This window comes from Colletotrichum scovillei (genome assembly GCF_011075155.1).
Source record: "Colletotrichum scovillei strain TJNH1 chromosome Unknown Contig00009, whole genome shotgun sequence".
NCBI classification, from domain to species: Eukaryota; Fungi; Ascomycota; class Sordariomycetes; order Glomerellales; family Glomerellaceae; genus Colletotrichum; species Colletotrichum scovillei.
In genome coordinates this window covers 2,538,608-2,565,430 of record NW_023336267.1, presented here as the reverse complement: position 1 = coordinate 2,565,430, position 26,823 = coordinate 2,538,608, and the positions used below count along the sequence as shown (strand labels likewise).

General features: G+C 52.8%; 4 protein-coding genes across 4 annotated transcripts; all 4 read left to right on the top strand.

The window, feature by feature from the left end:
* Positions 1-522: 522 nt before the first annotated feature.
* Positions 523-2,448, top strand: HER10_EVM0000977 (Ulp1 protease family protein; the record flags this gene model as incomplete). The annotated part of the gene is made up of 2 exons (XM_035470741.1): positions 523-1,932; positions 1,993-2,448. The coding sequence occupies 2 exons, from the start codon at positions 523-525 to the stop codon at positions 2,446-2,448; spliced, it is 1,866 nt and encodes a 621-aa protein (XP_035328818.1).
* Positions 2,449-9,003: 6,555 nt separating this feature from the next.
* Positions 9,004-9,402, top strand: HER10_EVM0012601 (uncharacterized protein; the record flags this gene model as incomplete). The annotated part of the gene is made up of 1 exon (XM_035481994.1): positions 9,004-9,402. The coding sequence occupies one exon, from the start codon at positions 9,004-9,006 to the stop codon at positions 9,400-9,402; it is 399 nt and encodes a 132-aa protein (XP_035330230.1).
* Positions 9,403-18,098: 8,696 nt separating this feature from the next.
* Positions 18,099-20,000, top strand: HER10_EVM0009033 (regulator of g-protein signaling; the record flags this gene model as incomplete). The annotated part of the gene is made up of 3 exons (XM_035478535.1): positions 18,099-18,760; positions 18,818-19,019; positions 19,146-20,000. The coding sequence occupies 3 exons, from the start codon at positions 18,099-18,101 to the stop codon at positions 19,998-20,000; spliced, it is 1,719 nt and encodes a 572-aa protein (XP_035329798.1).
* Positions 20,001-23,564: 3,564 nt separating this feature from the next.
* Positions 23,565-25,433, top strand: HER10_EVM0000900 (uncharacterized protein). Its single transcript, XM_035470667.1, has one exon. It carries the CDS (start codon positions 24,174-24,176, stop codon positions 25,095-25,097), a length of 924 nt encoding a protein of 307 aa, XP_035328807.1. The 5' UTR covers positions 23,565-24,173; the 3' UTR covers positions 25,098-25,433.
* Positions 25,434-26,823: the final 1,390 nt, after the last annotated feature.

Genomic DNA, 26,823 nt, shown 5'->3' with positions numbered 1-26,823 from the left:
ACGGTCACAAAAGTCTCCAACAGCATTGTTGGCTACGGTTAGCTTGCTTCAAGAAGACAATCACGAGCCCATTCTAATTCGGTCACAGTGTACCCCCGCAATCATCATCTCATCGCTGTAGAGCGGCTCTCCCGTGGTCAGCAGAATGGCAACACTGGCACGAAGCGCATCAGGTTGGAGGTTGTCGATGATTTTGCCGATGAGAGCTTCACTCCAAATGCGGAACCATCCAAAACCAATCTCGTTTGGGTGGATGAGTCAACCCGAATCGCTTACTGGCATCACATAGCCCCTCTTGTCCGCACCTTGAGGAGTATCTGCCACCGAATCGAAAAGAGGCGATCGCAATCCAGGGAAGGGTCCCCTATCACTCGACTTGACGACCAAACCCAGGAGCAGCAGATTTACGTCCTAGGTCCATACCTTGATACTTTCCGACAGACTGCTTGGATAGTTGAGAGTGTCTACTCTCATACGTTCTTGGCAGGCTTGAAGACGAACTTCAAGGTCCCCCAGTCGGTCATGGACTACACTTTCAGCCTTGAAGAAAACTTTGCCATTACCGTGGCTCAGCGCTTATTCGAGCATTTCCCTGAAGAATGCAATCCTGTGCTGGTTGAGGCTGGCGTCTCACGCCGCATTATCAAAGGACTCAGCGCTGACTTAGCCGCTCTGGCTAGTCGAAAGCCAATGCCTGGACTCGTTCAACGGGCTGGTATAGTTGGAAAGGTCATGAAATTTTTTCGAGGGCGTGAAAGCTTCGGCATCGAGGTATCCGAGGACCCGATCTCGAGGATCGACATCGCAATGCCCGGTAGCTTTCCAGATATCCAAACCAACGACGAAGTTTCGGATGAGGCGGAACCTTCCATCAAGGCCCCAGATGAACGACAGATCCTGCCCGCCCAGGAAATCACAAAGCCAGGAAGTTACTACCCTCCTGCAAGAACTACGGAAGCGTACACGTTTGTCAAAGACCAACTGGCCGACATCGCATCCCAACGCAGAGCTACGTACAAGAATGCACCCTCAGGCATTGTATCAGACGACTTGGCCTGCAAACCAAGCCCCATCTCTGCCCTCAAAAGAGACAACCATTCACCTGCTTCACTGAAGCGACTCCAGAAGTCGAGAGGCCTCAAAAGGGTGCATTTCTCACCATCCGCCAAGCAATCTACCCCTTCACCGGCGAAATCAAGGGGCTTCCTCAGCCGAATTTTCGGCTCTCCTACCGTTTCCGGATCACCACTGGGACGACACGTTATTGATGCCAGCCCTCTGAGCGATTCTCAGGTTGACGGCTCGTCAGACGGCCCTCACACTACGATGCCGAATCGACATTCAGACGCCACTCCAGAACCTGGCGATGTATTAGAAGAGAGCGATAGCGAGCAAATCGCGGCTCGCTGTCACCCCCAATTGCTGGAGCATCTCAACAAATCCTTGAATGGCCTTGAAGCTAAGGGATTCTTCGCCAAGGATGAACCGCAAGACTTATCATCCAGCCCATCCAGCCCACTTACACCTCCGACCCTGGCAGGTCTAACCATCTCGGATGACAAAGAAGAGGAGCTTGAAGATCTCTCTCTCGCCCTGCAGCTATTGCTTGATGTCGACGAGGCACGCCGAAGAGAAGAAGAGGAGAAGAAAGCTAGACAGGCAAGAGAGGAGAGATTGTTGAAGACGGGTGGACTTCGCGCTCCTCAGAGACCTTTAGTCACATCATTACCTGCTGAATGGGTTGAGAAGGTGCAAGCCACGATGCAAGCCAATCCCTCGCTGACACTCGCGACGACGGCTGAAAGCGTTCCCCTCAAGAAGCACGACTTCGCCATGGTAGTTCCACCAACTGTGTGGCTCAACGACGAGATTGTCAATGGCGCATTGCAATGGCTGGATCGATACGTCAATGTGGCTGCAGGCGCCGTAGATGTGAAGGCACCGAACAGAGTGTGCGTCGCCATGGGATCGTTTTTCTACAAGAGACTGGAGGAGAATGGTGTTCAAAACACCGAACGAGCACTTCGCCGTTACGGAATCAACAAGAACAACTTTCTCAATCTGGAGACGATCCTCATGCCAATCTGTAAGAACAACCATTGGACATTGCTCGTCATCCGGCCCAAGAAGCGAACCGTATCGCATATGGATTCCTTCAACCCTGCGGGCTCATCCACGCATACTACTAGAGCCTTGAACTGGGTCCAGGCCTTCCTGGGCGGCGACTACAAGGCAAGCGAATGGAAAGTTGTCATTCATGAGGCTCCTATTCAGACCAATGGGTACGACTGTGGTGTCTTTACGATCACCAACGGAATGTGTCTTGCGCTTGGCCTCAATGCTATCGACGCCTACTCGGGCGAGGATTTGCCAGAACAACGCCTGAGAATCGCTGGTATGCTTCTCAACAAAGGCTTCAGCGGCGAATTCGACCTCGCCGATCTATAAAACACCAATACACACCTTCCAAGCTTGCAATAGGTTTGGTGGACCCGAGGGCCCCAGCGGACTTTAGGACCATTAAAGAATCATACTGTTGAGCAAAGCCGAAGCAGGATGATGGAAGGATGAACATGGGCCTTTGGCCGGACACTCCAGCTAGGCTACTTTTCTATTGGCATTACTATTTTTATTCGTGAGAGGGATGTGTGGTTTTCGGGTGGCTAGGCGTTGTCTAAAGATATTGGGAGTTTCGGATGGATACCACAGAAAAGCCAGGTGGATAGGCTTGTTGGAATTCTTTGTACAAGTGTTTGTTTGAATGTATGTCGGAACACCACTGTTTGTGCCTGACATCTCGGAAAGATAGATGGAAAGAGCACCCGTTTCAAGTTTGCATGAGACCTGATCACGAGAAAAGAGCAAACTAATACTGCGCTGTCCAGTGAAACTGTGAATCCCTTCGCAGGCGCCCTGCGACGAGTTCATCCGCATCAAAGACATGTGTAAGCCTCCGTCCCTTGACTTGGCCGAACGAGCCTAGCCGGCTGGACTTTGCTTCAACTAAAATTTCAATCATCACATGGGTGTCCAAGATCGGGTCCAGGCAACTAACTGTGCGTTGCCGAAGACGATGGGATGGATATCATGACAGCTCGTTAGATGCAGTCCCACTCCATGGGACCACACAAAACCACACGCTTACTGTGTACCTACCTGCCTGTCTGCCTACCTGAATCATTTTTGTCTCGTCAAAGTGACTGCCGTCCCCAATGGCTCGGGTCCGGTGCCGGCCGCGTACAAGAACAACCTGCAGAGACCGTACGGATACACGACGTCCTCAAGCCCAGGACCCCTCCTCCTCCTTGCCGGTCTCTTGCCGGTTCCTTGCCGACATTGAACCACGCTAGATCACTGCGGCAAGCTTCAAATCCATGACTGATCAAGGGCCAAGCAAGATGTTTACTTCCAAGCCTGCGGGGGACCGATTTTCCGATGGAGGCAACCAACCTCCCCCCCCCCAGCGGTAGGCAGACCGAGCCAAAAAATTGAACAAGTCCAAGTTTCAGGTGCGGGACGCCGGCGAGAATCCCTTCCGCGCCGGACTTGTGGGATGCTTGGTTTCCTTGGCTTTTCTCTGATCCAAGGTGTCATGGACTCATGGTTGGGGCAAGACGTATCCGAATTCTACTCTTCTTCCACTTTGCCCCCTGCTGGATGGGGCTCATCGCCGCCCGCCGCCGCGAGCTCACATGTCACGAGCAGTGTAGACTGCATTTTTACAAAACATTAACGTAACAGCATACATTCGAGCACGTAGCGTAGCGGGGATGCAAAGGCCGGGAGTGTGAACGAGATTCTCCCAGAGAAGCCACTGGTATGGGGACCAGGGGAGCCTTTCCCACCTCGACGCGTTGTCGTTGGGTGCTCGACGGACGGACTCTCTTCTCTTCTCTTTTTTTTTTTCCTTGGAAGGGGCAAAGGTGTTCCCGGCGGTCAAACGGATGTGTGTTCCACGCTACCGAGGGTTATGGAGTGAGGCCAAGAGGCGGGCTGACAGCCTTGACACCGAAAGAATTCTCGTTGAGGGGACAGAGAGAGAGAAAGAAGGGGGAGAAATTGACGAGCGCCACCACCAAACTCCCACGACTCCGTAAAGCGCCAGGGTCCAGCTCCCACGATCGACCCAGGGGTTTTGAGCTGTCCCGTCGATTTGACACAAGGTGAGATAGTCGCCCAGGGGGGGCAAGCGGGCGGGAAGAGGTGGGCACGGTTTCTCTTCTCAGCCAGCCCCATCTCCCTTCCGCTTTGCTCCTCGCGCAGGCTCAAAAGGGTTTTTTTGAAGGGGTCCAACGACTCAGGCGGCTGCATTGTCGAGCAGATGGCGCTTCCGAGTGGCGAAAATCACCGAGGTTTCGTGAGAAAAGGGGTTCGTTGAGAAATCTGTAGACTTGGGTAGCACCCGTTTCTTCTTGCGAGACAGTTCTGGGTGAGCGGAAGCCCCGCGCCGTTTTGCGCGCGCATAGACTCCATCTGTCAAATCTTTGATGGCAAGAAAATTGGAACTCGAGGTTCGCCTTTTACGCTTTCTGGCAATATTTTCTGCCCGCCTTTGGCCCGCCAAAACAGAGCAATGAGACTGAAATTGGCGGCGCGGAGAGTCAAGTCGCTGGCCAAATCAGCGATCGAATGCCAAGAGATTCTGCTTGCCTCAGATGCGTGTGTCTACTTCACGTGTCCGAGTAACATGGAATCCGAGTATCTGTATTCTCATCCTGTCTTTCTCTTCCGCGGCATCAGGGACGGGCGGCGGAGCCTGGGGATAGGGAGATCGACTTAAAGTTCCTGCCGATCGTTGACAGTACGAACTCGGGCACGAGAGCAGGGTCCAGTATCCGTACAATTGTACTCTGCGTGTCTGTAGTCTGTACTTGGACATGGAACGTGAGCGGGCCGTCAAGAGTCATGTCCCTCTGTGTAGGTGGCAGCCTACCTCAAGAGCGGAATTTGGGGGCATGCTGCGCGGAACAAGCAATCCACGCAAGTTTAGAAGTTGGTCAGAGAGCGGCCTAGTGATTTCAGGTAGCGAGAAAGAAGTATGGGCATCCACATGTTGCCCATGAGATCGCACTATCTATCGATGAGGTTGTTTACGCTGTACGGATCCTCGACAAGCGACAACTCCGGACGACGGCAGAAGGCGATAGCCGAAGACTGCTCAGACTCTCAAGATCCAATCTCTGTACGGAGTACAGACGTCCATCCGACCTAACGCTAATTGTGGAGATTAGGAGACTGGCGGCCGGGCTGGTGTTTCTAGATTTGATGTCAATGCGGTCATGAGATTGTGGGCAAATTTGTATCCGCAGTGCTTCGGAGGAAGAGAATGTGTCAAGAGTCAGTCGAGGTCCACAGAAAGAACTGCTTGAGTAAAACGAGACCAAGACGTCTAGACCGATGATGACCTAGCAAGTGCGAATATCAACATATTGAGCCTAAATTGTCAAAAAGGAAACAGTATGTATGTTGAGATTGCACCCGAGGGTTTGGGAGCTATCGGGTTTCCTCCCAACAACGGATGTTGACCGTGTAGCGCCCAACGCCATTGCCATACTTGAATCGGCGGCGCGGCGCGATTCGGAGACAGTACCCTATTTGTTGGGTCAGCCGGCCGGGTTCGCCTGGGCATGTAGCCTCCCGTCGTTCTGAGGTAGAAGTTTGAATCGCATTGGGTGCGAAAGTCAGAGCGCACCAAGGGCACCGTCGGTCTTCCCACCGTTCTACGAAGCTGCGAAGGCTGGGGAATGGGGGCAGTTGAGGCCGGGCGTCTTCGTTGGAGCGGATGTCGGGCTCGGGAATGTGTGGGATAGACACGACAAGTATGCGTAGAGACCGTCTTTGCGGTGCGATTCGGGGTCCCGGCGACGCCGTCGGCGCTACGGAGATTTTTTTGCATCGTTGGGTCCCTGCATCGTACCGTGGGCCATTCAGGTGTTGTATTCATACACCGCAATGCGACACGCTGCTGGAGCGTAGAACTGGGCTGACTATCTAGGGATCCTCACATACCAATGTACGGATACACGTTGTCTTATTCCATGCTTCAGGTGGTTAAAACCCAGGGAGAGGGACCCAGGTGCATGTGGCCGGCATGGTCCGGGATCAGGTGGTTTTGTGGTTGTGGTGTTGTAAGTGACAAAGAGGCTTGCAAAGTTCCATCAAGCATGCCTTGTCCTCTCTGCATCCAACCAAGTTCCCGGCACGGGTTCGATTGGCTGACTGCTCCGTGCCTCCGGACAAGCATCCAGGATTAGGAGAGCGAAAACTCCGTATCCATACGTGACCTGGAAGTTGTAGGCTGGCACAGGTCTCCATGGTCTTCTGGGGCTCCAGCGAAGTTTGAACAAGATAGTCCATGTCGGACGTCGTTCGTTGGGTGCCGCCACTGCGTCGCCGTGAGCGCGTCAGTGTCAGATTTCAGTGCTGCGTTCCACCCGCAGCCGCCGACCAAGCAGACGGAGATTTTGGGGCGGAAGAAGGATCGGGATCCAATTGATGGTTGCCAGTTGGGACCAGCCATCAACATCAACGGAGATTGGAAAGTTGCTAGGACGAAAGGGGAAGGCTTCCAGAAGCAAACATTTTGCCACAATGGCTTCTCCCTCTCCCGCGATGCTTCCACATCCATGCCGCTTCGGGTTTATTAACAGGGAACAGTCAGACGTGCAGACAGCCCAGGCCTGTTTCCATCTTCTCAGCTTGGGGGCAAGGTTAGGCGGGCGGTAGGTCGACAGGGCGACAACAGATGCCTACCAGCGAGAGGACGCGAGGAGTACTTAGGTAGGTAGACTTTGGCTGCAGATTGCTATGGATTGGTGGCGTGGTGCGTGGGCAGTTGTTGGATGGAGATGTCTCTGCAGTCTGCTGTTTGCAAAAGAGGATTTGCACCGTAATTAGAACGCGGATGGCGTGGGCAGTTTTGAGAACCACGCAAGCCACGTACCTTTCGAGCTTCCCAAAATACTCCATACCGTTCGGGCTTTTCTACCAATTTTTACCAAGGGGTTGAAGAATTGCAGACTGAGGGAAGACACGTCATATGGATAGGCAGGTACAAATTACGGTAGCGCTCTTTCCTGCCTCAAGGGATTCGATTCTTCATGGAAAGGGCAGAGCACCGAGGAGGCCACGAGTACTGTACGTGTAAGTGTAAGGTAAGTGGGTAGGTAGGTACCTTGCGAAGTACAGCGGTAGGCGTGCATGCCTGCCGCCTGCCGCCTGCGTGCATAGAATTTTCGCAGGAAGCTTCGCCGCACATCCCTATTTTTACAGGTATGACGACATACCTTAGCATCTCTGGAGGCTTGACACGACCCTTTGTCAATTTTTCCACATCACCCCCCTCCCCCCTCCATCATCCGAGATATGAGAAAGAAAAAAAAAAAAACAAGCCTCAACTATCCGCATTCCAATAACTGGGTTTTCGCATATGTTTTCATTCTGCATGAGCATTGCGGTTGCTGCTCACTCACCACTCCTTTCCCGCGTTACCTCCGGTGGTCTGTGTCATCGCCCAACACCACCTCTTCGTTCTAGATTTATTCCATCCGTTGTCATTGATACTTCGGCCCGCTCTCGGTGTTGCCACGGTATCTCTAGGCTTTAGCCCCTCTAAACAGTGTTTGCTGATCATCTCGGGGAAGAGCTTGGTAGTATTTAATAGCTATCGGTTGACATGATGTCTTTCCAATCATGCGATACGGAGTTGATACATGAAAAACTTTGGAAAATCGAACCGAAAATCTCTCATCATGTCCTGATCCAAATGTCCTCCCCACGCACGAGCAAAAGTGCCAAAAGGCATGACGAAGGGGCAGAAAAAGCCCAAAGTGCAGAAAGTTGGTGACTCTTCATGAACATGGAGGCCCCAGCAACGGAATCGCCGTTAGACTGGGCCACAAGGACACTTGTGCCACGCAGCCTGACCACCGTCCACGCAACAAATCCGCATCTAATTCCCTCATGGCAATCAATCTACATTGCACGGTGCGTTCGTACGAGCACATGCCGTAAGACAATCTGGCTGTTTGCGAAAGAGCAAGAGAGCAAGAGGAGGGGCCGGCCCCATCCTTTTTGCGGAAGTAGAAGTTTGCCCTTCTCTTCGTCTACGTCCGTACTCGTTCGGATAGCGTTCAAGAAGTTCGTTGACGTTTTCTTTCATTTCAACGGCGCGGCATACATCCCTGCCGCGAAGCAGCGGGAGAAATGTTCTGGAAATTGGGCCGACGCAGTCCGACAAGGCCATCCACATCAACATGGAGGCTGGCACATGCATGGAAGCTTGGGAAATGCGTGGCAGGGGAGCAAGAAACCAGTAACAATAAGAAAACTTCTGCAGCGCTTCGCTTCCTCAACCCGAGTGTCAGGCTGTCAGCATCAGGTCAGCGCCAAATGTCAGCGATCGTGATCGACTTTTCCTTAGAGGTGGATAACTGGCTTCAATTCACGCTGCCAAGATTGGGTGGGCGGCTGTAAAGAGCACCTAGAAGGTAAGCCACTGATTAGCCGCATTCTGTGGCCCGTCAAGCTTCCTTAATTCGTCCCGTTGCCGCATACCACTTTTGGCATCGCAGTTAGGTAGTTCAGCTCGTTTCTAGGTGTGGCATGGCCAATGTGTCAAGTTTGTGTATACGGACGCCTTGAAAGCGTGACCGTCCGACGGTGGTAAGCCTCGTCGCAAACGGTCGGCAGAGCCTACACTATTGCCTTTGAAAACATAATGCAAGGACCCCGGATCTGCACGTGCACTCAACCAGGCCAGATTCGGATGCAGCTGACCTTTCAAATTGATCAGTTCAATCACATCACACTTCATTCTGGAGCCTCCGATAGACTGTGGTGAATGATGCGTGGTTAAAGTCTTGATAGTATTATCTGATCATCAGCCGACTGTAGGTCGCTTTGCTCATTATCCGTACTCAGCACTGGCCAAGAATAATCCGATATTCGAATGGCTGTATAAGAATTCCACGACACCAGATGCCATCGTCATTCTGAGACAGCATGATCGGCCTCCGGAGTCAGGCAAACCAACCAGACCAATCCATCTTGAATCAGGTGGAACCGAGCCATCGCCGGAGACGGAAGAATCGTGAGAAACGGTCTCAATGTTTGATTGTTCGAATGTCTGAGACCATGTCTTGGCGAGGGAAGCCAGTTGATAACCCCAACCTGGCAGGCCCTGAGCAACCTGGCAACCAACCACGTTCAAGGGGGCGAGGGGGATCAAGGGAGAAAGAAGAAAACCCGAATTCACTGGGCCTGTCACGATGTCTCCCTCTCATCCTTCCCCTCCTATGTATCTCGCATTGTCGCAATGGATCGGCCGCCACGCCTTTTACTCCTTTTCGCAACCGGAACGGCTGCAACTGCAACCCTCCCAGCGCGCGTTGCGTAAGGTAGCACGACACAACGGCCAACGACTCTCTCGTCAAATATCAGAGCCCCCAACCGGGCGTGCCGTACGGATGCCCGCAGAACCTCCCCTACATGAAGATTTTGGAAGGGTGGACAGGGCAACGGTTCCGAATGTATACATATCACAACGCACCCTGAATCACACGTGTGCTTCACTGGCACGCTGGGGAAACCCCTGGAAGCCAAGCAATGAGATTTCCGGGGGACAGGAATTAATTGGTTGTCTACTCCAGATTATCAAGCCACGCATGCCGTTAATCTCACGTCGAAACTGGCACGTTGAGACATTTGAAAGCCAAGTCGGGGCGGGCGGCCGGGCACCATAGCCCGCTCCGTGACATCTGGGTTGTATTAGTATCGCGAGTATCAAAGCATATACCTACCACACGAAGTCTGCACCCACAACACTCACTAGCTTATGTGCATATGTTCATGCCGGCTGCTCTTTCAAGGAATGGAACGGGGGCCAAACTTGCATTCTGCACTTGCGTTGATGAGAGTGTGGATGGCGGGTTACCTTAGGTGCTTCAAGCCCCAGATCGACACTATCAAGCCTTGCCACCAGCCACACATACCTATCCGTCAAAAGTTGCGTAACCTTGTTTGATTGCGACCAGCAACCGACAACTTGCACGCGCCATACGCCTCCGGGAACAAACCAGCTCTTCCTGCGCCATGTGCTCTTATTCCCGGGGCAGATGTACCTAGACTGAACCAGTGAAAGCTTCCCGCAATGTGACAGAGAAGTGTCGGCATCCCACATGATACATCTGTCTCTCCGTGTTTGTCAGTTTTATCCCCCTTAGTCTCTGTTTCCTCAATACTGCTTAGTGTTTCTCTTGTTCAACCCTCGATATCTTGGCTCGGTAGCCGCCGGACTTTATCGTAACCTTAACCCGTACGTAAACTTTCAAGGTAGCGTAGACGGATGTGCGAGCCCGAAGCATGGTGAAGCGGATGGGGCGCCGCGGGGTGGGAACGAGTCGGCTTGCGGCGGCAGAGGCGGACGGGGGGGGGCGGCCAAGGGTTGTGCTAAGCCGGACTGGTTGTCCCGTAGCCCACATGAACCGCACTCTACGTAGTCTTGGTAACGAATTCGTTCAACCTGCAGACAAAACGACGTGAGGGGCTCTCGCTCGTCTGATGATCCGGCGACAATGATTTCATTACCATCTCTTCTTCCAAGTCCAGACTTCCAGAGGGTAGTTAAGCGCTCTCGGGTTGATATCCGGCGGACGGGGGCGGAGAAGGAATATACCTTGCGCAACTTTCTAGAAGGTTTCCGTTGGAGGTGAGTATGAGGTCATACGAGGGGGGAATTAACAAGAAAACGTCTGTAGGAAGTTAGGACATTTGCTGAATGCATGTATGCCCCCATTTTACCTCACCGTCCTCACTCGCGTCCTGACCTTGCATCCGAATTATCTCAGTCGATGGGGCAAGCATGCAAGCACCTTTGTTCTCTCAATCAGAGCGGCATCGTCCAGCTCTCAATCGCCAATCACTCATCGCATCTCACTCATCCTTAGAGTGCCGCCACCCCGGTTGAGATGGCTGGCAATGAGTGAATGTGATGCATCTTACTTCTGCCCAATATCATCACATCCCCCAAGCCCCCGCCGCGATCTTCGTCGCCATCGCGGGCAGCATTTGCATGTTTGCGATTGTACCTTTAGGTGGTTGAGAATGAAATGCCAAATGCCACACTTTTTGCCAACTGCCGAACCGGCGCGTGTAAGAGTGTGTGTGCCGCCCGTCTCAGAATTTCCAAGTGTGGGAACGAACGACAACGGGGGGCTTGCTTGCATTGAATTTTCCCCGATTTCAATTTGGTGATCAATCGCAGACGATCTCGTTCAAAGGCAACCACTCAATCACTTCTTGCCCCCGCGACGTTGTATAAAAGAAGATAAACCTGACGATATATTGCATCGGTCGGCAGCGGGCGGCGTCGCAACGTCAAGCGGTAATTTCATTACAGGCATGAACATCACTATTATCCAGGCCTATCGGAGCCAGGCATGGCGGCCATCAAATTTGTACGGATAGGACGTGGTCTTCGTACGGATAGAGAGGGATTGGTTCACTGGGACTCGAATCGAATTTTAAAAATCAAGGGTGCGGGATGCAGAGACCCTTTTCGCCAGAAGCACACCCTTGCAGGAACTCTGCCGTTGCTCACCCCCCCTTACCTCCCCTTCTTCTGAAAGGCCCTTGAATGCCACTTTCTGCTTTCGGCCAGGCGGTGACCTACCCTGCTGGACGGGGTGCTGGACGAATTGTACATGGGGGCCGGGCGGGCTTGGAAGTCATTGGGGATGGAGCCTGGTTGGTTTAATCTTCCGGGGGTTCCTCAAAACGCGGCAGATCGGGTGTTTAGCTATGCAATATCCATCCGTAAAGATACTGAGGTTCTGGACGGACTGCAGTCTGCAGGAACTGCCTCTACCATCATGTCAGCAGTTCCAAGAGGAGTATGAGATTGTAATGAGAGAACGAGAGAGTCCATGACCAGTAGGCGCGGTGTACCGTACCCGTGCGTCTATTTGGCATTGTCTGAAGGAACAGGATGACGGCATATGTAAGACTGCGGCACATCGCGTCACCCACGTCTCATCCTTCTTTCTTCCCTCTCCCCCTCGTGGGTTCTTCCATTGCCGAACGGTAGGAGCCCACCACACAACTCCCCGTCTCCCCGTCAGTCAAACTGAAAGTGAGACGTGACGACGGTGCTGAGGGGGTCAGGCCCGTCTGAATGGCGCACCCGTACCATCATCGCATGGCGTTATGCCACAAGCGGAAAGTCCAATGCCGCATGCTACTAGCACGCATGTTGATCAGACATTCGAGCCAAAGCATGGCTATTCTGATTGCTGATCCGCCGCACCAGTCTTTGGACCACACAGTAGGTGTCTTCAATCTTGGGACGAGTGAAGAATTGGTGGTCGGTGGATGTTGATGTAATTAGACACCCGTACATTCTTCCCACGGTGAACAAGGCTTCCCAGCCAGCTTCGTCTAGTGTGTTGTTACACGGGTAACCATAATACCGTACGTTTTGTATGTGTACTGCGTACACGTAGTATGAGCTCCCCTAGATGCCTATCTAGATCTATCATCTGGGGAAGGTGGAACGAGAGAAAGCAACCGCCTAAAGAGATGATACAATAATTATCCGCATATTAATAACAAGGGACCTTGTTGACTTGGGCAAAGGCATTTAGTCATGACAATGCGTGGAGCAAATGGATGTGGGAGAAACGGTGCCAAGCACAAGATCGGCCGGGGAAAGAATATTTCCAGTGAGATGGGTCATGGAGAACTTAGAAGGAAACATTGGATACGGCATCCTGAAGATGGCCTCGGCCCGTCAAACCCAGTGTCATGATCCACAGCGGTACCGAAGCAGAGACTCGGCTGGTGTTGGCGCTGCTTCACCTCAACCATCGAGTATCCGTACATGAGCAGTCAGCCGCCGCTGGTCGGATGTTCTATTTCTCATGTTGGTGGGTCGAGCGTAGTGACGCAGTCGCGCAGATACTAGGTACCTAAAATGTGGTCGTGCGACAGATTGCGGGCAGGAGAAGGTCTGCTCACTACTGTGATTCGGGGCCTCGGGTCAGTCGACGGATGAGGATTCATGGAACTCTGAGAGAACACGGATTCGCTTTCCACTGCTCTGTCACCACCCATGCCCCATGGAACGTGAAAACTGCAAGGAGGTGCGAGCCGCGAGTGGCGCGGCGCGACGTGGCGGCGGCGGCAACGGTATTGGCAGCGCTCGCTCCCTTTCTCTCTCTTATTCCCAGTCTCACCTTTGCTCTGTAAGAGCTCTGTAAGCTCGCACGAGCGGCGAGCCAGGGACTTCCTGGCATTTGGCACTTTTTGCGGAGCCAGCTAGAGAGTCTGAGAGAGAGAATTACTGCGCGACTGCGACTGATTGAATCATGGCGGCCACCGAGGCTAAGTGGGAAGCGAAACGGACGGTGAGACGGAGAGATGGCCGAAATAGCAAGGGATCTATTGGAAATGGAAGGCGCCATAGCCCAAAGATGAGTTGTGAGCGCGAGAGAGCGAGGGCTTGAATAGGTACTGGGTGCACGGATGACCCCACACCGGTGCTCTATGTAAAGTAAGGTCCTGATAGTGTCAACTTGGTGAGAATGAAACTGTCTTACACTTGCAAGAGCCTGTACCTACCTGCACCCCATCCATTGAGGCTGCGGAGGAGCAAGTATGAAGTTTGAGGGTTGCTAACATCCAAAAAAAAGTAGGTATCCTTGGAGTAGCTTTTGTTCAGAGCAGATCCTATGTAAAGAGGCCATGTGCGGATACTATGCTACTAGTTGATAGTACAAACGGAGCTCTGTCTCGCACGATGTTGACGGAGATATGAGATGGCAACAAATGTCTTGTCCAGTCATTCTGGTGGAATCCGTGACATCAAATTACGCCATTGGCATGTGTCGTACGGACCGCGTCGAGGGCTCCCATCAAAAGTGTCAGACAGTCAGACAGTCAGACCGGCGCCAGCGCCAGCGCCCAACGTCTATCGAAAGCAAATGGACTGATGGAGCGACCAGCGGATGAAATGGGGTACAAGATGGGACGGAGGAAGGGGTCAACTGTGGATGGGCAACAAGCGCGTCGAGTGATTGGATGTTGATGGGATGAAACGGGGGAAACGGCCATGGGGCCAAGCAGGTGAAAAGGAAAGCCGGCACCACGATCACGATGACGGTGACGGGTCTGGTCTGCTTCATTTCTTCCGCAAGGCCAATGGAGTCGATGGACCGTGGACGAGGGGATAAGCGCGAAATGGCGAGATGACCAGGGGCCACTCGGGAGACCTACATAGTACATACAGGACTGAGATTACGGAGTATGGTTGAGGGATAGGCGAAGCCGACGTAACCCCCAATTCTTGGCTCCGTGCTCCGTAGAAAACGGGCAATGGAACCAAAATTATGAAGCCGAACGGCCAGGTCTTGGTGGTCCAGGCCCAGAGAGCAAACGCAAAATGGCCGAGACTACCGTTGAGAGAATTTGTTGCAAAGAAGAGATACGGGTTTCCCGTACGAATACTCCATACGCTTTGCGTGAAATACCATGTGCTGCGACAAAAAATAAAATAAAAAAAATAGATGGAAAACTGTAAAGCGGTAGAAGTCACGACGGGGAACAAGAGAAGAAGGGAAAAAAAGACCTAGCCTAGACCACCGTAATCCCGCGACCCGCTCCTTTCGATCCCTCACTCTCATCCCGTTCGGTCAGGGCCAGCCCAGTCTACACTATTGCCTATCAGCTCCTCTCTGGGCAGGTGAAATACTAGGTAGGTAGGCACTCCGTAGGCACGAGCAGTATGTACCTTTATTCGCTTAGCTAAGGATGATCCCTGTTGCCTTCCCTTGATCGAATTGTTCCATATGCCTTCCATTAGGGTGTCTGTTGTCTTCCACCGACTTTCCCTAAACGAGCACAATCGGCCCATGCAGCGCCATCATTGGATCACTCGGACCCTCTTTCGAAGCCTTCTAGCGCAGTCTAGTGCTGAGAGGCTCCACTCACACCAATCTAGCTGGACTCAGTTGATCACGGCTTGTCCCACCCCTTTTCCTTCACCACGGCTGTCTCCCAACTCCCCTCCCTTCCGTCACCTTTCCATCCCGTCTTCCATCCGTCTTCCATTTCGTCTTCCCGCCTTTCTTCTGCCGCTGTTGTGCATCAATCCTGTCAGGTCAAGGTCACTTTCTAATTGTTGCTCAGACTGTGACCTTCCCACCCCTTCTTGATTGCTAAGCCGGCCTTCCGTGCCCTCCAGCTGAATCTCTTAACAACAATAACCACAACAAGAAGAACAGAAAGAAAACGGAGGAGAAAGGGGGAACCGGGGGGGGGGGGGGGGCTAAGACCACTGTGACCATAATACCGAACCCCCCTTTACGACAGTACGACTCCATAGAAGGACGGGGCAAAGAAGACCACTCAAGTTCCTTAACCCATCGTCTCTCGGCTACGATAGGATGCTCTGGGTCTTCTGGCCTGCCTCGACTCCAGTCTCGGGAGGGTACTCGGCTTCCTTAGCAAGCCGAAAGTCCCGTCTGGCGGGCTGAGGTTCCATTAGGAGTGTTGGACTCTCTACAGATACTCTAGGTATTACTAGAGAGCTTTGAGGGTCTTCACACGCAACCACGTTACCGCAGGCTACAGCCCAACCGCAGCAAATACTCCCCGCCTCTGTGCCACCGTGTCGTCGCAAGAGCAACGCGTCACTTCCAGGCTGTTAGTCACCGCACGCCTCCACCGGTACCCGCCCGCGGTGCTGGTGACTTGGTGTAGCTTCAGCGTGTCTTTGTGTAGCTGTGTCTGTAAAATATCCAAACCTCTCTGGCCGTGTCACGATCGTGTAGGTATCGCGTGAACATTGAAGCTTGTTCACTGTTTGCTATTGGAGAATGGCCTACGCAGTAGAAGCGGCATGGAAGTATAGAAGCAACGCAATGCGCATATTCCATCGCTTGGCTTCCATTGGTCACCGGTTGTCTTCTGGCCTTCTCTTTCTGGGCAATGATGTACCTCCTATCGTTAGATGCCTCGTCTTGTCTCCTTTGCCCAATGAACCCTGCAAGCACACAGCGTACGGAGTACAGGGTTGGTCGGTGCTTCTTTTTTTTTCTTCCCTTCGGGCGGTGATACCCGATTGAATGGCCTTGATCAAGTACTACTTCTGCGCACTTTCGCTGTCTCCGATACCTTGTTCGTGGTCTTTTGCTGCGTACCACCCATAGCGCAATGAGACTTGTTCTCACATCCTGGCAAACTCCCCTCTCGCTGACAGGCCTCCCCTGCTTCAGAGCCCGCACACATCCTGGGGCCTTTGCCCCGTCCAGCGCCTCGTCCGGGTCTCCCTTCAACAGGCAAGAGCGATTGTGTGGACTGGGACCCTCCTGGTACTGGTCTGGTGGATGGGGTAATGGCCCTGGGGCCCGGGCAGCCTGGTGATGGAAGGATGGATCTGATTTGAGGTGCGCAGACGCTCCCCCTTCTTCTCGCTGAGGGGTGGCTCAGTGGATACTGAGGACCTTGGGAATGAAGGTACTGCTACCCGCGGACACGCCTCGTTGGGTTACGTTTGGTAGGAGCATTGCGGTCCAAGTACGTCCGGATACTGCCCTCAACCCATGACTTTTGGTACTTGAGGCACATGGCCCTCGGCGCGCTAATCCAGTGCGGAGCATTCCCTCTTGCGGGCCTCGTACCTACCTAACCTGACCTTACTCTACCATTCCTTGCCTCGCCTCCTCGCCTACCATAGGCATGATACGGTACGGCCGCCGCCCAAAAGATACTTGCCCCATGTACTTGTTCTGACTGGATGGATACCGGACGCTTTTAGCTATCTCATGTCCTCTCCTCCTACCCATCCCCATCAATCCTACCGTTAATGCTTCACCTTCCCTCTCCTTCTCAAACACTCCCGATTCTCACAAGACAGACATTCTCACTAGTTCCATTTTCCTTCTTCGCCTACTTCCTACTTCTTCCACTCTCTCAAGATCCACTGCGAATCCTTTCCTCGACACCACCCGTCACATTCGCCTGATATCCCCTCCAAATCAAAGAGAGACTCATATCGCTGCACGACATCAATCGCCTGCCGCCGTACGAACATCGTCGCCGACTTCATTCCTCGTGCCCACCACACAACACAATACAACCACTATTCCGACACGGGTCACCAACTCGCTACCACGTTCTCTCATAGCTAGTTTCCTTGTCCTACCAAATACCTACCTACCACCTTCGAGAGACCTTCCACAGTAGCGACGAATTCGACCACCAAACCACGCCTCATACCGTTTATTTCCTTCGATCAGCATTCCCCTCCCGAATTCGACGCTGTGAAGACGTCACGTCGCCAGTCTCCGAAGCCACGAGCCAAAGGAACCCGTTTGTACCGCATCGTACACTCGACCGTATTGGATAACCGTCGAACGTGTGGCTTGACTGCATTCCGCATACATCTCTCAGAACACACTACCACTGGTCTACCTTGGGGCTTCGCTGCACTCTTACTGTTAATTGACTGTCGTCTGCGACATTCTGCAAGCAGCATCTTGCACACTCATTGCCGATTGCGACGAGTCAATTCCATTCCCGTCACCAAGACACTTCTAGCGTCTCCAATCTTGTCTTAGTGCAAGCCTCCTCCCAAAGCCCGCCTGAACATAGCGCCCTTATCTACAACGCTCTGGGCTATATACCACCCGTGGGCCCCGTCCTTTTCAGCACAACAGCTCTCTACGATCTAAGCTGTGCTCGCTCTTTTCGACTCAACACCACGACAACAAGCATTTTACACCGCGTCGATAACCTTGAGTCCATGAACGATTAGCGCTACTCAACTTGCTGTATCCACTTGTGCGACAAAAAGTAGGATTCGGTCACTTCATCGAGACTATCCGCCGAGGAAATCGTTCCGTGGAAGACGACCCGAATTCGTTTCAACCGAAGGAAGACTGCACTCACTGTAGTTTCTCACGACAACCAACGCCTTCTATGGGGTCATCGATTCAATTCTAGGCACCCAAGACTGCCCTGCAACACCAGTCTGCTGCTGTCATTTTGATCAGCGACTTTTGGCAACTCCAATCTTTTCTGCACAACAACTTGGCGTGGAAATGAAAAGGTCCAGGATAAGAAAGCACTCCCCCATCTACCTGAGTCCTTCACCTTCACCCGAGAGGGAATTGTCACCACCCAGTCCGGCTTCAGCTGTCCTGGACTGGGAATACACCACGATCATGTCGAGGTCGAGACCCACCAGCGGGGCCTTGATGCCCGGCGCCGTCATCCTAACACCACCCACTCTCTCGGAGATCCTCTCGAACACCTCTACACCGCCATGGACACTAGCAGCATTTATGGCATACCTCTCTCAAAACCATTGTCTGGAGACCCTGGAATTTACTATGGACGCCGACAGATATCGTAAGGCGTACGAGCAGATCATCACCAACCAGGAATGGATCGGCGATGGTAAAGAGCATGTCTGCTCACTGTGGGAGAAGCTCATGCAAGCATACATCATTCCATACGCGCCGCGCGAGGTTAATCTTCCTTCACCTGTGCGGAATCATCTTACGAATCTGGACTGCTCCTCTGCCCCACCTCCTCCAAGTGAACTCGACGACGCCGTCAGAATTGTCTACGAGCTTATGAACGATTCTGTACTTGTTCCCTTCATCGAGTCGGTCCAACCGGGCCATGGCGATTGCCGTATGGCGGAGGACGAAGGCCGACCTGGCCGCCTGCGCCTTCGGGCCGAGGGTGCTGGGGCTAGGTCAGAAGAGCCCGTGAAGTCTCCTAAATTCCTACCCCAGCTGACTTTGGGTCGCAGTGGTGCCACAAGTCGATCGGCTTCTGCGTCTGGCGAACAAGCTGAACGCGAGGGATTGACAGATGATAGTGGAAGCGCTGTTTCTCCTGGCACAGAGCCAATGACTCCTCCCACTACTCCGCCAACTTCAGACTGGACATTCAGCACCTCCCCAGGTGGACTTCAGCGGGCATTGACCGCACACAACAACGGGTGGAAGAAGGTTGGCGCCAAGCTGGGTCTCCATCGCAAGTCACGCTCTAACCGACGAAACAACCCGACATCATTGGCCCCAATCACTGATGGGGACGTCACCATGGCTGAAGCCAGCCAGAGCAACCCTTTATAGGAACCAGAGGTCATGCCATCAACTACATCCACCACACCAGCGACATCATCTTCTCACCTCCCTCTGGACGGCTTCTCACGTGTCCGTCACCTTTTCAACCCGTGGGAGGAGCCTCATCCAGGCAAACGACTACCTCTCGCGGCGTCAGAGGCCGGCAGTGAAATTAAGAAGGTTGCTTTTGCTGGTCCACAACACATCAATAATGGTGGATGCAAAGGTGGCATGGCCGCAAAGGAATTTAGCGCTTACCACAATCCACGGCCCTGGATGGTACGACGCCCTATTCGAGTTCGGTCGCGAACCAACACTCCCGCTCCCTTGAGGATCACCACGGAGATATCCGAAGACGCCAAGTTGAAGCCGATTTCTGTTCACAAGATGGGAATTATCTCCCCTGCGGCACCCACTCCGGCCATACCTCCTGCTGTGCCAGAAGATTCTGGCGAACCGACAGGCAGAGGTGTTTGCGACGAGTTCACTGCCAAGGAAGTCGATGCAAGCCAGCTGCCTCTTCCCGCATCTCCGCCAATCGATTGTCGATTTACGGACTTTTCGAACTTGCTGGGCATCAACGTCCATCCTCCACCAGAGGATGAGGCTGTTGCAATGGCTAACGACGAGCCTGCATCGTATTGCCATGCCGCACCCGACGAGGATCTCTATGGATGGGATGCTGAGCTTGAGCGGCAAAGCCAGCAAAGCAGCCCGATTTTACCGTACGCATGCGATGATGATTACCAATACCGACGGACGAGCATGACGAAGCGTAGCCTCTTGCACCGAGTCTTCAGCATGGGAGGTTCACCCAAAGATATCAACATAGAAGTGCGCAGAGCTAGCAGCACCTCCAGCTAGCCTGTCACTTCCCTTCTTCAATTTCGTGTTTCTTGTTTTTTTTTTCCGTTTTTTTTTTTTTTTAAGTGCTTGAAGCAAAGCCATGATACCAATTTTCTCTACACCCTTCTCGGCGTTTGCCCAACATTCCCACTTCGACTTTGTATTCTGGCATCACATTACAAATCTACCTGGCAGGAGAACATTATCCAACATGCATTATTGGGGAAGCAAAGGAGGAACGATAGACATAGGTTCAGGACATTTTGAAGTGGAGTTTTTGTGGCATTTATATTGCTCGGCTTGGAAAATCTCATGATGCATTGCGAGGAGCTTTGGCGGGCAGCGGTTGATTTTGTTATGGTCAATCTTTTTTTTGGTTTGTTCATTTTCATCACAAGGCAAAATAGGGAAGCAAAAAGCATTGGTTGCGCAGGGCTCCAAAAGATGTGGTGGAAACTCACTGGGAGCATGCTGGCATAGGCATTTAGGATGACTGAGATGAGGCGATGACTGTATTTGTTAGATGTGTAATAACATCATGAACCAACAATCCTTTGCCTTGGCTTTGTGTGATTTTGTGAGGAGGCCTTGATCTCGTCTGGCTTTTTGCATGAAGACTGTTTGAACAACACGCATCTCCTTGTCGGCTGGCACGGACAAAACACATGGGCCTCCTATGGGTAAATTACATCTGTTTCCACTGTGCTGCATGGAAGGCCTACTTCCGGCGCAGTCTGAGTGAATCCTTTCTTTACGGCGTGTCAGGAACTCAACCTCTTGTCCCAAAAACATCTCGAAAACAAGCAGTTCTCTACGCCGATCTGGCTGCCATTGTGCCCATACTATTTGGCTTCAGACAATTTGGTAAGGAACAATGACTGCTGAGGGAAGTGTGTCAGCCAGGCTCACTCGGCCATGGCCACCCCCTTTCATCATTGTCAATCACAAATGCGGCGCCTCAGACTTGGTGGTGTGGCTTTGCTAGAGACTCACTGCTCACTTTGGGCCAACTGAAAGATTGGCTTAGGCCTATGGCTCTGGAAGATGATTACAGCTGTTGAGGAATCGAGAGAGATGATTGGCATCACCACGGTATCTCATGGAATGATGGAAGGTCTCCAGAAGTCCAGGATCGGCCAAAGTCTAACAAGCACATTCCAGAGTCTGCGACCCTCACTGGCTGGGACGATCTGAAGAGTCTCACAATGTCTCATGTCTATTATGTTTGAGCAGTCGCTTCAGCTAACGTACTTAAACTGCAAACTCCGTCCTGTATAGCTCATCGCAGAACACCCTCTTCTCTCTGCGGTGTTGGTCAATCTTTCTTCGCCCAAGTAGCCTGGTTGTCCCGTGAGGTATCTACTGCCGATATGGACTACCTATGAATGCAAGCGCTGTTGTCTGATAGAGGGACCCAGAGTGGCTATTCAACGAGCTTCTACTCCCGTCGCCTCGCCTTTCATTGGTCTTCCAAATTCTGTACCTCGTCCTGTCTATGCTGGGAAGGTGCCACTAGACTCCGCATGCTCATTCCTTGTTCGCTTGTTTCTTCCGAGTCCACCGTGACGCCGAGTTGTCGGATGGCTTCGGGAGGAATCCCTCTAGCGGTGATGTTTGCTCTCTCACCTTGTCGAGGTGATCTTGAGGACGGACTTGACATACTCGGCAGAAATGGTGGCTGCAGCCGGCCATGCTGCTGAGCTTCGGTCGAGTCACCTGGAGCATGCGACTGCCATGTGTTCGCTGCATCGTTATTGTGGAGTGTGATTTGTCGCAAAGTCTGTCTCGTTGATAGGTCGTCATGTCGGGAGATGACAGCAGCTGCCCGTGTTGACAGTGTTTCTGGTGACAAATGTGCAATACGTCTTGGTTCACCATGTCGCATGCCCCTTGGCAGCCGAATGACCTGTCAAGTGGTCAGTGCCAGCGTAACCGCTGGGTGATGCTGATCCCAGGAGCAACAACATACATTTCCAGGGTGGTTCGTTGCTGTTGTCACTCTTGCTGTCGCGGAGAATGGTAGAGGAAGTGGTAGCCTCGGGGTGTTTAGGCCCGGTAACCGATCCTCGTAGGCATCCTCCATCGACTCGCTTCTGTCTTCTTCTCTCTCATCTTCGCTCTCACTAGGGGACGTGTTTATCTTTTCGCTGTCATCAACAACGGTTTCACCATCGTCATCGTCATCGCGATGGTCAAAGGCGGTTGGACTATCATATATCTCGATCCTCTCTTGGTCGGGTAGAATACTGTCTGGCACGAAACGGAGTCGCAGCGAGTCATGTAGTGGGCCACTCGTAGGTGCCTGTCGACTCGAATGGGCATCGTTACCTCGACCGCCGCGGTCCTGTGCCTTGCGCTGACGTTCGTATTGCTTGACCTCCGAGAGAGTTATGCGAATGACGGTAGGATCCAGACGCAACATTGTTGATCTTCAAGTGGAGTCGTGATTGACGCTTGTGTAGCCTGATAGACTTTCTGAAATTCACTTGGAAGAGTGCATTATTTCAATTCAGCGCGATGTATGTCTCCTCCATTGGAAATAGCCCAGCTCGCAGCAGCATGAAGACGAATACAGTCCTCTCATCCTGACCCAGCAGGTTGGAGGGAAGGCATCGCCCATAGACTGCAGGAAACTGCCAAGTCCTCACCGAGGTACAAGTACATTGCGAATAGCCATCGCGAGAAAGAGGTCACTCGGCATCCGGCTGGCAGGAATCATCTCTGGCGAGGCATGGGACGAAGCTGTCGTTCACGAGATCAGCCTACTAACTACAATGGCTGGCTCTAATGAGTCTTAACGCGTTCAACTGCCAGGTGCACTCGCCCGTCCCCATCTACTTCGACATACGACCACATACAACGAGAATACTTGCGTCTAAGCTGTAGAGATCAACGGTCAACTGGATGAAATGCAGACGGTAGACGCCCGTGACTTTGTGCCCGACTAATGACCTACTGGTAGTCAAGGAAGCAGTCTCACTTTTTAACTATCGAGGCCATGGGGAAGCGAATATTCGGAAAACGGGGGCCAAACATGTACCTAGCGTGGGTAGTTGCAAAGTCCCTGGATCTATCGTAGCGAGGCGCGCAATGCGACGATGGGCTGCAGCTGTAGCAACTGCGGGCAAGCGTGCGTCCCAGCCAGCCCTGATTCGGCATGGACGCGTTGGGGACAAGGTACAAGTTTGCCTCGCGTGCCTCGTTTGCTGTTACAAAGGAGACTGACTGATACTAACTCTATGGGGAGAACTGGGCTGATGGGTGGAGACCAGAGTACCGAAATTTGCTCGCGTTCTCCAGGCACTACGGAAGTCTCTTCTCAGATGAACTAAGAAGGTGCGCCCGTGCTCAAGATGATCTGTGATATGCCCAAACTCACTTGCCATCCTGAAGCTGTGCTTTCCCTCCTTGGCTCGACGGGTACGTACCGACTTCGTACAGACTGCACTTTGAAAGCTGAGCGTCTCTCCGCAGCGCAACGACACTTCCTGAGGTGAGACCGGGGTACCGGGGGTAGGACGGCTCGCAAATGGAAGGCGGCGTTCCCTTGTCTACCACGCATCCAACCCTCCAGGTCCAAACCTTTTCGTCGGCCCTTTCCTGCCTCTTACCCGTTGCTCGCGTTTTCCTTCCGTCTCTCAATTGACCTTGTAGGATACAAAAGGATAGCTCCTTCTTCTCTCGCCCACCTCTTACTGGCGGCGCCTTCCCTCCCTCTTCCTTACCAAAGTTCATCCACTCTCCTGCCGCAGCTCGTCTAGTCTCTGTCTCTGGGACAACCTCAACTTCCTTCCTGCTACACATACCAACCTGAACTCTTACATGTCTGCTTCCTGCCATCTCGTCAGACGCCTTCACACTCTTCCATTAACTGCTCAGTCTCCCATTTGGTCCTGAACAGCTTCTTCCTTCTTTCAACCAACCTGCCCCAACCCACCATCACTCGGGTCTAGCCATCTCGACCTACCAATCACCATCTACTATTCATCACCACCCAGTCGTCGCCATCTTGTTCACCTTTACAACCGCCTCGCCAAACGACTGGCCTCAAACTCTACCAGACAACACGTCCATCTAGCCACTGGACTTCGCGACCAACGTCTTGCTCAACTACTAACACATCGTGATTCGTAAAAGAGTTACTTGAATCTGAAGTCTGAACTTACCTTGCGCAGGTCTAACAATACAGCCATGTCTCCTTTCGGTCACTCCTTCTCCGCTGGCTCCCCCGTCATGGCTCTTCCTCCTCAGCCCGCCCATCAAGCGAGCTTCGGCATGGAATCTTTCTCTCCCCAAGCCACACCCTTTGGCCAGCCCACCGCCTTCAAACGCTGCCCTGCACCGCCGGCAATGCCCGCCGGAAGCCTTCGAGTCGCTGGTCGCAAACGTTCGCGCGACGAGGCTGCCCCCAACCTGGTTACCGACGAGCCTGAGCCTCACACCGCACCCAAAGAACCCGAAGAAGAGTGGGAGTACGGCCCTGGTATGGTTCTCATAAAGAAGGGGAGCTACGTCGCGGATGCTGGCAGTCAATCTGGCACCTGGGTCGAAGAGAAGGCTGCGCAAGATGACGCTCGCAAAACACAAGAGGCCATCACACGTCTCCACGAGCAGCAAGAACGTCCATCTCTACGCAGCAACAAATCCCAACGCCTTACCCAGGCCGTCATGCCAAATCTCCATGCGGCCCAGCCAGCTATGGCATCCACATCCACAACTCTTTCATCGGAGAGCTCTGCGCAACCAATCGTCGACCAATTCACCCTTCACCTCGGCATTGGCTGGAGACGCATCAGCGAAGACCAACACATCCAAGCCGCGGCACGCGGCTGGGCCCGATTCATTGAGAACCACTACCCTGTGTCCAACGCCATCATCCGGCTGGAGAGCAAGGGCCTACAATCGTACCTCGTCGAAGCTGCGGAAGGTTTCTTCCTCTTCGCAGAGAACCTCCGTCAAGGCCGCTTTGTTAGCAGAGACGTCGAGGGCGCTATGCGAAATCTCCAGTGTTCGCCTCCCACATTCGATGGTCAAGAGACATTGCTTGCGACCGAGTCTCCCGCAGCAGTAGAACCAGCCAACATGATGGAGGCTGACAGCAATATGGTCATGTAAAGCGTCCACACGACAAACAACGGCTCGTTCGGCTCTATATCATTTTCTTTGGAATATCATTACAAAACGGCAAGGTCTGGGGAGGCGCAATGGTTTTTTTTTCTCAAGAGGTTCGCTTGGTTGGGTCGGGTTGGATGGGTTGAGTACCTGACTGAGGGAGGATACATCATATCATCACGGCAAGCAAACGAAGGCCGGTCAGCGGAGAAAAGGAATTCTTAGTCTGGGCACATCATCAACTATCGAAACCTGTCTTGACAGACTAGTCTGGTCTCTTTCTGCTTATTTCGCGTTTAGCTACCGCATTGGAGAGGCCGATATGCGATATCAGCAAGCTTCAAATTTCTCAAAAGAAATATAACTAAATTCAAACAAAAAAGTGGTATTTACTCGCAAACCCAACGTTTTGAATCCATCTTCCTCGCTCAAAGCACATTTTGCTTGGTGTTGGGCGGTTTAAGCATGGCCTTCACGCTACAGTATCAAGGTCGACTAAGCTGAGGTACGGGGTAATTTTTCTCGGAACGCGGTTTGCTGCGTTGCCGAGGCGTCCAAGACCGTTTGCAAGACAAGAAAACCTTGATAGCGCTCAATGGCCGATGCAAACCCGAGTCAAGAGTCTTGGAGTGAGTGGCCTTGGATAAGACGAGACAAAGTGGACGGGCCTGCTAACCTACCTTAGTCTGCGATGATACGACGGACAGGTATGTGGGTGTAAGTGCCAAATCCGTCGTCTTGTGTGACAGGACGGACAGTCAGCGCCGGTGGAGCCCAGTGCGAGCGAAGCAAAGCGATGTTGGCTGTCTATCTGTCGGCTGGGGCACGAGACTCAGCTTGCTACATTATGAGGGACGGAGGGACGGAGGGGAGCATCGACCTCCGCCCCCAGGTGAGTGAGTGAGACCGTGAACGGTGAGGTGAGACCTTGGGCACATTGCACTGGCATAGGTACTCAGAAAGGGGGCCACGACTCACGAGTCCAACGAGGGTCACGGGTGGAAGAGCGGCAAGTTCCAGCAGCTTGCAGGGTGCGCCAGAACAGAAATGGGGTCGGCAGAGTGATCAGTGAAGCACACCTCAGGATTCGAGGAGTTGAGTGGTGGCCGCTTACTGGTTGAATCGGCTGATGGTGGGAACCATTGGATGCCCGGGGAACCTCCAGCAGCAGCTAGGTACCTTGTCTCTCGCTCGCTCGCGCGCCCGTCAAGCTACTGCTTTCTGCCTCCGAAGTTCCATTGTGACACTGTGAGGGCCGCACGGAGGTTTGCGAGGAGCGGGCAACGGGGCAGCACAGATTGAAGTCGTTCCATTGGCCACAGGGTTTGACTTCTCATTGGTGTCTCGAGGACAGAAAGATGGAGCAATTCTTGCTGTGGACCAGTGGAGCATTGAGCACGAATCTGGCCAATGAAATGGCTGATGCGAGTGGGCGGAAGTAGGAGATGACGGAATACTTTGATCGACATGCAAGCTCGACTGTGGTTCGGGGTACCCGGCTATTGCCAAGATTGTGACCAATCACGAACCCTTCACTCTGGGCTCCAGACGAGCCGCCAAAATCCGGAGGCTGGCTGGCTGGACCGGGATTGGAAGGAAGGAAGGATGAACAGTTCAGGAATGGAGTCCAGCAAGATTACTGCTCTCTGTATCTCACGTGATGAGGATGTTCCGATTGATTTGAGATCGGACCTCTTTTCCCCACACCTAGTCACTTTCTGGCTTTCTT